The 12083-nt window shown below is 49.8% G+C and overlaps 1 protein-coding gene across 4 annotated transcripts in view; it reads right to left on the reverse strand.

Annotated features, from left to right (window-relative positions):
* Nucleotides 1–893: 893 nt before the first annotated feature.
* PHB2 (prohibitin 2) overlaps nucleotides 894–12083 on the reverse strand; it is a 124208-nt gene continuing 113018 nt past the window's right edge. For all 4 annotated transcript variants that reach the window (XM_063962501.1, XM_063962500.1, XM_063962499.1 and 1 more), the window contains exons 2-9: nucleotides 6446–6575; nucleotides 6269–6353; nucleotides 5595–5674; nucleotides 5045–5229; nucleotides 4603–4732; nucleotides 3369–3474; nucleotides 3072–3147; nucleotides 894–2839 (exon numbers count right to left, since the gene is read on the reverse strand). In XM_063962501.1, coding sequence (XP_063818571.1) covers nucleotides 2696–2839; nucleotides 3072–3147; nucleotides 3369–3474; nucleotides 4603–4732; nucleotides 5045–5229; nucleotides 5595–5674; nucleotides 6269–6353; nucleotides 6446–6572 — 933 coding nt within the window. In that variant the 5' untranslated portion in view covers nucleotides 6573–6575 and the 3' untranslated portion in view covers nucleotides 894–2695. The remainder of the gene's footprint in view (nucleotides 2840–3071; nucleotides 3148–3368; nucleotides 3475–4602; nucleotides 4733–5044; nucleotides 5230–5594; nucleotides 5675–6268; nucleotides 6354–6445; nucleotides 6576–12083) is intronic.

Below are 12083 nucleotides of genomic sequence, written 5' to 3' on the forward strand. Positions count from 1 at the left end.
CCCGGTGCTCGTAATACAGACGCCAATTCCCGATTTGTAAGATGCCGACAGGGGTAAATATCAGGTGTTCTCCTGTCTCCCAAACCCTTCCTCCCAGCAGCCTATCCGTGACCTCCCAACTTGGAGCCTAACCCTAACCCCTTGTCCCCACTGCCTAACCCTCCCCCACCACCCGCAGCCTATCCCTAACCCCACCCTCCCCGCAGCCTATCCCTAACCCCACCCTCCCCGCAGCCTATCCCTAACCCCACCCTCCCCGCAGCCTATCCCTAACCCCACCCTCCCCGCAGCTTATCCCTAACCCTCCCCGCAGCCTAAACCTAACCCTCCCTGCAGCCTAAACCTAACCCCCCCTCCCGCAGCCTAAACCTAAGCCCCCCCCTCCCCGCAGCCTAAACCTAACCCTCCCCTCCCTGCAGCCTAACCCTAACCCCCCTCCCCGCAGCCTAAACCTAACCCCCCCCCTTTTCCACGGCTTACCTGCTTGCGGTGCAGTCTCTCTTCATTCGGGATCCCGCTTGTCTGTATCCCACACCAAGATGGTGTACCCTTCTGGATGCCGGTGTCACCATTCAGACGTCGGTATTCTGACTGTCTCTACTACACCTGAAAACCTCTCCCTTATCTGCTGATGGAGATGAAAGGGTGGCCAGATCAGTTTAATTTACTTGGATGGGAAATAGACGGACTCTTCGTATTTATTACGGCATCACTGAAGCGGCTTCTTTACCGCTGTGGCCTCTTACACCTCCTTCTTCCCTAATTCTGTGTCTCCAGAACTCTCCTGAATACACAGCAAACACACAACACACACACACAGGAGATCCCACCCTCACGTCAGACAGGGAGCACACAGCAACTTCTGGATAAATAAATCACACACGTTACGGATCTGATTTTTTTCCCTTTTTTAATAAAGTTCACACAGTAGCAGTGGCCCCTCTCTGCCAGGAACACAAGACAATACAAAGTTCTTCAACTCCAGTAATCTCATCACGGGTTGTGTCCAACTCACAGCGAGGCGGCCAGGCCAGTTGCAGGTTCAATTTGAGGGACACAGGAATTACAAGGTGGTTGCGGGTGGGGGTTCATCGTTCATCATTTCTTCCCTGGTTTGACCAGTAGACTGTCACTGCAAGGAGAGGAAGAGTGTGAGACACAGAGGGAGGAAGCAGCCATCGGAGGACAGACACAGGGGGTCACGCAGACAAGAGAATCATTGGTTCAATAAAAAAGAAAGAAAGAAAGAAAGAAAGAAAGAAAGAAAGAAAGAAAGAGAAAAAGAAAAAGAAAGAAAGAAAGGATCGTTAAAGATGTATTACAGATCTACTAACGATATACAGACATACGTCTGACTGTGCAGCAGCCGAGAGAAGCAAATTGTTATTTCAGGCAGACTTGGTGTGAAAGGACATAGGAAAGGATAAGAGATATACAAAGCCAGCCAATGGTTATAACAGGTAAACGGAGAAAGGCCAGGGATTCTGACCATACAAACAAGCTTACCTTCCCCTGCAATGTTCAATGTCCCAGGTGATGAGAGAGAGAGAGAGAGATTAATAATGCTGCATGTAACAAACCCTCTTATATAAAACTTACAGCTTGGACGAGTGGCCCTAAGGCGAGGAATGTGTGACATCACAGGTGCGGAGCCTGATGTCACTGATCCATAGATATGACAAAGCATTGCAGATATGACATTCTGTGTTTTCTTATAGACTGTGCCAAGGGACACTACAACACTATATCCAGCACCACACTATTATTACGGATGTACTACGTTCTACCGACGATCGGGATCCCGGCACCCAGCATACCGGAGCCGGGTTCCCGACCACTGGAATGCCGGCAGCAGGGCGAGCGCAAAAGAGCCCCTTGCGGGCTCACCACGCTGCAGGCACGGCTATTTATTCTCCCCTTCAGGGATGTCGTGGACACCCAAAGAGGAAGAATAGTTGTCGGTATCCCGGCGCCGGTATGCTGAGCTCCGGCATATCAAATGCTTTCCGATTATTACACCACAGTATAGTATTGTAAGCATGGAGCACTTCTGAGGTTAGTGTCCCTGTCATTGTAATTGGTCCCATATCACGTCAGATAGACGTATATTACTGATAAGGCGCGGGGACTCCTAACGCTTATGATAACGATGTAACGGATATAATATAGCGAGTCACCAGCTACATTCTCGCATACAATGTAGAATGAAGTGTAATAATCCACAGTCATGTGATAAGATACCGGATACCCTCCCAGTAATCCTGTCTCCCTATAAGGCTAAACTGTAGAATGAGGTGTAATAATACAGTCATGTGATAGAATACACAACAACAACCGCTGCCGTCACCCTACCCAGGAATCCTGTGTCCCTATAAGGCCAAATTTTAGATTGAGGTATAATAATACAGTCATGTGATAGGGTACCAGATACCAAAGACTGCTGTCTCCCCACCCAGTAATCCTGTCTCCCTGTAAGGCTAAACTGTAGAATGCGGTATAATAATATAGTCATGTGATAGGATACACAATAACAAACACTGCTGTCTCCCCACCCAGGAATTCTAGCATCCATATAAGTCCAAGCTGTTTAGTCTGATTTACGTTTTGCAGAAGACATACAGGAGCCCTTTATATACACACACTAGCGCGTGCAGGGGTGTATACGATACGACACAACTGCCACCAAGGTAAAACATTACCGCAGTGATATAACCTGATCGTACACAGAGCAGAGACAATACGGATGGGAATACGGAATATACCTGGTGAATGTGTCTTCCTGGAGATTAAGGATTAGACTGTCTGCGTTCAGATATACGCGGTTCTGGGATTGAGCAATCTGAAAGGAGGAGAATGACAACGTCAGTGCAGACACAACTTGGGCGGTGGGATGAAGAGGACAGGACAACCGCAATGCGGGTAACGGTGTGTGGGGTTAATGAAGGCTCGGGTACTCTGCGAATGGAGGTGTTAGGTGGAGTAATAAGGCACACACAACGGCAGTGTAGGTGGGTGGACAGACAAGGCAGAAGTGTTATTATATAACAATGCACCCAGTTTATTACACTCACCGTCTTTGCAATGCCCTGAGCCGCTCTAATCCGTCGCAGTTTTAAGTATCCCGGGTTTTTACTGAGAGCATCGCCAATGTAAGAGACTGTCAAGGAAAAGAACACCAACCACATGGATACAAACATGGAAACAGAACAGGCTGATTATGTGATAAAGGATTGTAAGCTCATGGGCAGCGCCCTCATACCGCTTTGTCTGTCTGTGGTATTACTACGATTGCCACAGCTATAAAGCGTTGTGGCGTACTCTGTCACAATACAAATGAAGGTTAATAACCAGCAAAGCCTGGAAAGGATATCATCTTGGCAGCCGCGGCTTCTCCCTCTGCCTGAACGATCTTCTGTCTCTGATCCTGCTTTGCCTTCTCCACCAGAAACTGAGCGCGCTGCGCCTCTTGCTGAGCTGCGGGTGAGGAGACAGATTGCGGTCAGCGACAAACATGCGCCTGATATTAGCACCGAATACAACTACGAACCTGGCGAGAAACAGGAGACTCAGTTCTCTGAGATGGCTGGAAAGTGACTCCCAGGTGAAGCTGATAATTTTCCCTTGCACGCTATAGTAGTGCAAAGGAAAATTACCGATGTTTGAGTACCGTACTACAAGGTGACGTGCACAGCCGGACATCGGCGAGTACTGAATCTCCCCCATTGATACTTCTTAGACGGGGATTGATGGGCAAGCACATCTGGAAGTCTTAGGGGTACATTCAATAACTGTCGGAAGCTGCCGTCTTGTCAGAAAGACGGCAGCTTCCGACAGTTTTAGGTCGGAAGGGGTTCCGACCTATTCATTACGGCCCCATTTATTCCGACAAGTCGGGAAACCCGACTTGTCGGAATTCTGTCGGAATGCACGTTGATCGGCCGCCGATCAGAGTGCATTGTTGGAAGCAGGGCCAAACCAGACAGGTTTTAGCCCCGTTGCTGACAATCTCAATCCAACTTTAAAAAAGTGAGCTAAGAGCAGGAGACAGGGGAGCAGTGGGGAGAGCAGGAACCCAGCGGCAGTGTCCATCCGGCTCAAGCAAGCGAGGTCCCGCTTGCTGGAGCCGGATGGACGCTGCCGTGAGCCACTGCTGCTGCAGCCACTGCTCTCCCATCTCCTCCGCTGTCTCATCCCCAGCGCCGCTGACATTACCTCCTCCCGACGCCGCTGTCATCCCCTCCACCCGGCGCCGCTGTCATCCTCTTCTCCCGGCGCCGCTGTCATCCCCTCCTCCCGGCACCGCTGTCATCCCCTCCTCCCGGCACCGCTGTCATCCCCTCCTCCCGGCACCGCTGTCATCCCCTCCTCCCGGAGAGGCAGACTGCTCCCTCCCCCAAGCGCCGCCGACAGCTTCCCCTACTGCTGACAGCAGCAGCGGTAGCAGCAAAACATGACATCGGGAGCAGCCAAATCCGACAGTCGGATTTGGTCGCTCTTTTGAATAGGGGTTGTCGGGTCCATTCCGACAACTGCATGTCGGAAAAGACCAGACTCTTATCGAATATACCTAATAGTAGTGGAATAAGAGTTGCAGGTCCTTACCCACTTGCTTGGACTCGACGGCGGCTGTGTACTGTGCGCTGAAGCTCAGCTCGGTGATAGCCACATCGTCCATGATCAGATTGAAATCCTTTGCTCGCTCTGTCAGCTCACGACGGATCAGGAGAGAGACCTGAGATTACAGGTGATAAGACCAACGTGACCATATGAGAGACACAGATGAAGAGGAGTCCATATAGAGTAATACAGTATATGGAGCTTTAAACAATCTGTGCAGCTCTGCAGCCACCAATTCCTCCCCCCCCTCCCACTTATCTCTACACTCAGCCTTCCCCTGACATCACCAGCATGCAGAATTTCCTCCCCCAGTCTCTTTAATGCTGCCTCACACCGGCCCACCTCCGTGCACCTACGTATCCAATCGTTCCCTCCCCTCCTTACCCTGCCATGGCCCTACCCTACCTCTCCCCGCCAACCGCATTACCTGAGCTCTCTGTGTAATCAGCTGCGACGCATTGAACTTGGCCACCACGCTCTTCAGGACTTCATTAACGATGGAAGGCAGAACTCTCTCCTCATAATCCAGGCCGAGCCGCTGGTACGTTATGGGGAGCGCCGAGGCCAGAGGGCGAGAGAGGACACGCAGCGTGATGTTCACCATCTGCAGATCTGGCAAAGACGATGCATGAAAATGAGTCAGGCGTCACGACTTTTCAGATGTGTTTCTAAATAATACAGCTATGAACACGAATATGTCCTACACTGCATGCACACTACACACAAATGTGTCTTGTACTACAGATAACAAACACACAGCTTACACTGGGGGAGGTGTATCAAGCCTTGAGGAGGTGTAAAGTGGACAAGTTGCCCAAATCAACCAATCATTTTCTAACGGTCATTTGTCTAGCGCAGTCTTTGTTACAAGCGGATTGGTTGCTTGGAGCAGTTACTCCGCATTCTCTCTCTCCAAGGCTTGATAAATCCCGCCCGCTATACGGCTATTGTAACAACACACCACACATGTGCTATACCTTTGGACCCTGTTGGAGAGGAGATTTTTCGGGGTTTTGCTCGGATGTCATAGATAATTGGATACTGGAACCATGGGACCCTAATAATAAAAAAAAAAAAATACACCAAGTATAGACACTGGTACAGGAAAATAAAGTTGACTAAATATTGGTGGCGATTCAATTGTGTTTTTGGGTGCCCAAAGTAATTCAATTGTTGCTCCGACAGAGCACCCATTAGTGTTGACGTTCCCAAAAGCACCAGACTTAGCCCCCGCAAAGTGGATAAACCCAACTAAGGTTTTGGCCAGGCCGTGAAAAATTCCATATGGGTGCTCAAATGGGACACTTTGCACATATCTGCTCACCACCTTGGGAGGCTGCTAGCAAAAATGTTGGCTTCCTCTAGTGGTGGGCCCTCAGACACCAATTGAATCGTCCCCACGGACTCAGAGGCGATCTCCCATCTCATACACAGGACACAGCTTGGTCAGTAGGATAAAACTAAGCACAGAGGGATTATGGGAAAAAGAAAACTCTGGCTCTGACTTGGCTACGTTCCACATGGAAAGCAGCCAGATGCACATTATCTATGAGACCAGAGTTTCTCAGCTTACAGATCTATCTTCCATTAACCCAGGTCCAGTTTACTTGGAAATATCTGTCCAGGCGCAGAGTAATCCCATCTGTAGTACCTGAAATGAAGGCCTTCAGAGAGGATGGTGTCCGGCTGTACCCCTCCGATACGATTGAAGAAGATGGCTCTCTGACCGCCCTCCACTGAGAGAGAAGAGATAAGAGGTCAATACAAGGATCAGGGGTCAAGCTCTGGTTATCAGCTGTATCCGAGGGAGAGGTGGCCGCGGTCTAACCTGTGAACAAGGACTCCTTTACGGCATAAGCCACAGCGCCGGCTCCCAGCAACAGCTTCACACCGGTCCCCAGACCCCGGGGCCCAGCAGGGAGACGCCCAGCAAAGTCCTTCAAGTTTTGAGCCATGATCTGAGAATGGGAACAAAGAAATAACGTAGATGTCCGTAGTCCTTAGTCAACATGAGGCCGCAGCAATCACCTGCCATCCCGTATAGCACTGCTCTACCAGGGCAATGGCGGCTAAGATGCCTTCCGCTCACAATACAAAGATGCAGAATAATACGATTTTCTGAGATGAATTACTCGGGTCTGTACATATACACTGAGAGAACAGATCAGTGTCATTATGGTGCGTTTCCTGTGTAACACTGATGCTATGGCCAGAGCGCAGAACTGACTGGAGACTAAATAAGGTTATCAGTTATCTTATAGCGCCATCTACAGTTCAAAAGAAGCAAATATCAATGGGCTGAATGTATCTGGACCCCATGTAACTTTATGTAAGTACAAACCATCCAGCCAGGTGTGAATCACAGGGGCTGTAATACACACAGGACTGGTAGTAGCAGTGCCCCGATAATAACTTGGAACACACAGCAATATAACATATGAGGGTGTCTGGCGTGTCAGACTGTTAGTACACATGCCCAGCCCTATGCAGATACAGTCTGAGGCCAGCACTAGTAAGAATGTGGCGGATTACCCTAACACGCAGAGAAAAGGGGAGCCCCAACGAACCTCTGTCACCCCTCGTGTTGTGGAACAGCTCCATGACACAGGGAGGTCCACAGGATAGGAAATGTTAATAAATGTCCTGGTCTCTGCTGCTCCCTGTGTTTCTCCATCGCTGGAAGGCTGCAAGTTTACTCTGGGAGAGAACTGTACATTTTGGAGCGAATACGAATAGAGGAGTAACTGGTATGCCCATACACTTGTGAGATAATCGGTGCTAACCTTCGATTTCGACCGCATCTGTGAGAGAAACTGAAGGATTGTATGCACATTTTAGTTTCCTTTCGACGCGATGCGCGGGTACGCCGGTCGAATCTCACGTCTCAAGATAGTATGTGCTGCACTTAATATTTATCGAATCGCAGTGCGATCACATGTGTTTTTAAAAAAAAACATACTATATATCGCACTGTGATGTGCGATGGGCACCAGCCGCCGCTCCCACTCGGCGGTGATGTTCCCATCATGTGATTACCATGCGATAGATCGCATGGTAATCACTTTGGCAGTTCAGGTGCGATTTCAACGCACCTGAACTGCCGGTGCTATGCCCCGTCGCACAAGTGTATGGCCACCAGTAGTAGGTGTGAGGTCTGATGTAGTCATACATGGCAATGAGTAAGGGGGATCGGGAGGGGCTACAATGCTGAAAGTCACATTTGATAACAGGGGCTCTTCCAAAAAAAAACCACTTAGGACTAGGGTGGACAATACCTGGATCGGAGGGATCACGGGATTTAAGCCTAAAATTGGCCTGGATTCAATCCTGGGGATTTTGGGATTACACAACTCCTTGTTTTTTCAGTGTTGGGCAGCGTTGAGCAATCCTCAGAAGGCGGGAGCGAACGGGGTGCGGAGACGGACAAACGGGGGCATGATCACGGCGGCTGCTTGACGTTAGTGCGTGTCGGTGAATGGACACGGCGGCAGGGCCGTCACTAATTTCTATGATGAAGCCGAAAATAAGAATTTACTTACCGATAATTCTATTTCTCGTAGTCCGTAGTGGATGCTGGGAACTCCGTAAGGACCATGGGGAATAGCGGCTCCGCAGGAGACTGGGCACAAAAGTAAAAGCTTTAGGACTAGCTGGTGTGCACTGGCTCCTCCCCCCATGACCTTCCTCCAAGCCTCAGTTAGGATACTGTGCCCGGACGAGCGTACACAATAAGGAAGGATTTTGAATCCCGGGTAAGACTCAATACCAGCCACACCAATCACACCGTACAACCTGTGATCTGAACCCAGTTAACAGCATGATAACAGAGGAGCCTCTGAAAAGATGGCTCACAACAATAATAACCCGATTTTTGTAACAATAACTATGTACAAGTATTGCAGACAATCCGCACTTGGGATGGGCGCCCAGCATCCACTACGGACTACGAGAAATAGAATTATCGGTAAGTAAATTCTTATTTTCTCTGACGTCCTAGTGGATGCTGGGAACTCCGTAAGGACCATGGGGATTATACCAAAGCTCCCAAACGGGCGGGAGAGTGCGGATGACTCTGCAGCACCGAATGAGAGAACTCCAGGTCCTCCTCAGCCAGGGTATCAAATTTGTAGAATTTAGCAAACGTGTTTGCCCCTGACCAAGTAGCTGCTCGGCAAAGTTGTAAAGCCGAGACCCCTCGGGCAGCCGCCCAAGATGAGCCCACTTTCCTTGTGGAATGGGCTTTTACAGATTTTGGCTGTGGCAGGCCTGCCACAGAATGTGCAAGCTGAATTGTACTACAAATCCAACTAGCAATAGTCTGCTTAGAAGCAGGAGCACCCAGCTTGTTGGGTGCATACAGGATAAACAGCGAGTCAGATTTTCTGACTCCAGTCGTCCTGGAAACATATATTTTCAGGGCCCCGACTACGTCCAGCAACTTGGAGTCCTCCAAGTCCCTAGTAGCCGCAGGCACCACAATAGGCTGGTTCACGTGAACCGCTGAAACCACCTTAGGAAGAAATTGAGGACGAGTCCTCAATTCTGCCCTGTCCGTATGAAAAATGAGGTAAGGGCTTTTATAGGATAAAGCCGCCAATTCTGAGACACGCCTGGCTGAGGCCAGGGCTAACAGCATTACCACTTTCCATGTGAGATATTTTAAGTACACAGTGGTGAGTGGTTCAAACCAATGTGATTTTAGGAACCCCAAAACTACATTGAGATCTCAAGGTGCCACTGGAGGCACAAAAGGAGGCTGTATATGCAGTACCCCCTTGACAAACGTCTGAACTTCAGGAACAGCCAGTTCTTTCTGGAAGAAAATCGACAGGGCCGAAATTTGAACCTTAATGGACCCTAATTTTAAGCCCATAGACAGTCCTGTTTGCAGGAAATGCAGGAAACGACCCAGTTGAAATTCCTCTGTAGGGGCCTTTCTGGCCTCACACCACGCAACATATTTACGCCAAATACGGTGATAATGTTGCACGGTTACATCCTTCCTGGCTTTGATCAGGGTAGGGATGACTTCATCCGGAATGCCTTTTTCCTTCAGGATCCGGCGTTCAACCGCCATGCCGTCAAACGCAGCCGCGGTAAGTCTTGGAACAGACAAGGTCCCTGCTGGAGCAGGTCCTTTCTTAGAGGTAGAGGCCACGGGTCCTCCGTGAGCATCTCTTGAAGTTCCGGGTACCAAGTCCTTCTTGGCCAATCCGGAGCCACGAGTATAGTTCTTACTCCTCTCCTTCTTATGATTCTCAGTACCTTGGGTATGAGAGGCAGAGGAGGGAACACATACACTGACTGGTACACCCACGGTGTTACCAGAGCGTCAACCACTATTGCCTGAGGGTCCCTTGACCTGGCGCAATATCTGTCGAGTTTATAATCCTGTGGAAGACTTCTGGGTGAAGTCCCCACTCTCCCGGGTGGAGGTCGTGTCTGCTGAGGAAGTCTACTTCCCAGTTGTCCACTCCCGGAATTGCTGACAGTGCTATCACATGATTTTCCGCCCAACGAAGAATCCTTGCAGCTTCTGCCATTGCCCTCCTGCTTCTTGTGTCACCCTGTCTGTTTACGTAGGTGACTGCCGTGACGTTGTCCGATTGGATCAACACCGGCTGACCTTGAAGCAGAGGTCTTGCTAAGCTTAGAGCATTGTAAATGGCCCTTAGCTTCAGGATATTTATGTGAAGTGATGTCTCCAGGCTTGACCATAAGCCCTGGAAATTCCTTCCCTGTGTGACTGCTCCCTAGCCTTGCAGGCTGGTATCCGTGGTCACCAGGACCCAGTCCTGAATGCCGAATCTGCGGCCCTCTAGAAGATGAGCACTCTGCAACCACCACAGGAGGGACACCCTTGTCCTTGGTGACAGGGTTATCCGCTGATGCATCTGAAGATGCGACCCGGACCATTTGTCCAGCAGGTCCCACTGGAAAGGTCTTGCGTGGAATCTGCCCAATGGGATTGCTTCGTAGGAAGCCACCATTTTACCCAGAACCCTTGTGCATTGATGCACTGAGACTTGGCTCGGTTTTAGGAGGTTCCTGACTAGCTCGGATAACTCCCTGGCTTTCTCCTCCGGGAGAAACACCTTTTTCTGGACTGTGTCCAGGATCATCCCTAGGAACAGAAGACGAGTCGTCGGAACCAGCTGCGATTTTGGAATATTGAGAATCCAATCGTGCTGCCGCAACACTACCCGAGATAGTGCTACACCGACCTCCAACTGTTCCCTGGATCTTACCCTTATCAGGGAATCGTCCAAGTAAGGGATAACTAAAATTCCCTTCCTTCGAAGGAGTATCATCATTTCGGCCATTACCTTGGTAAAGACCCGGGGTGCCGTGGACCATCCATACGGCAGCGTCTGAACTGATAGTGACAGTTCTGTACCATAAACCTGAGGTACCCCTGGTGAGAAGGGTAAATTTGGAAATGAAGGTAAGCATCCTTGATGTCCCGAGACATCATGTAGTCCCCTTCTTCCAGGTTCGCAATCACTGCTCTGAGTGACTCAATCTTGAATTTGAACCTTTGTATGTAAGTGTTCAAAGATTTTAGATTTAGAATCGGTCTCACCGAGCCGTCCGGCTTCGGTACCACAACAGTGTGGAATAATACCCCGTTCCCTGTTGCAGGAGGGGTACCTTGATTATCACCTGCTGGGAATACAGCTTGTGAATGGCTTCCAAAACTGTCTCCCTGTCAGTAGGAGACATCGGTAAAGCCGACTTTAGGAAACGGCGAGGGGGAGACGTCTCGAATTCCAATTTGTACCCCTGAGATATCACCTGAAGGATCCAGGGGTCTACTTGCGGGTGAGCCCACTGCGCGCTGAAATTCATTGAGACGGGTTCCCCACCGTGCCTGATTCTGCTTGTAAAGCCCCAGCGTCATACTGAGGGCTTGGCAGAGGCGGGAGAGGGTTTCTGTTCCTGGGAGCTGGCTGATTTCTGTAGCCTTCTTCCTCTCCCTCTGTCACGAGGCAGAAATGAGGAACCTTTTGCCCGCTTGTCCACGAAAAGACTGCGCCTGATAATACGGCGTCTTCTCATGTTGAGAGGCGACCTGGGGTACAAACGTGGATTTCCCAGCTGTTGCCGTGGCTACCAGGTCTGAAAGACCGACCCCAAATAACTCCTCCCCTTAATAAGGCAAAATTTCCAAATGCCGTTTGGAATCCGCATCACCTGACCACTGTCGTGTCCATAACCCTCTACTGGTAGAAATGGACAACGCACTTAGACTTGATGCCAGTCGGCAAATATTCCGCTGTGCATCACGCATATATAGAAAAACATCTTTTAAATGCTCTATAGGCAATAATATACTGTCCCTATCTAGGGTATCAATATTTTCAGTCAGGGAATCCGACCACGCCAACCCAGCACTGCACATCCAGGCTGAGGCGATTGCTGGTCGCAGTATAACACCAGTATGTGTGTAATACATTTTAGGATAC

This window comes from Pseudophryne corroboree, chromosome 3 (assembly GCF_028390025.1).
Source record: "Pseudophryne corroboree isolate aPseCor3 chromosome 3, aPseCor3.hap2, whole genome shotgun sequence".
NCBI classification, from domain to species: Eukaryota; Metazoa; Chordata; class Amphibia; order Anura; family Myobatrachidae; genus Pseudophryne; species Pseudophryne corroboree.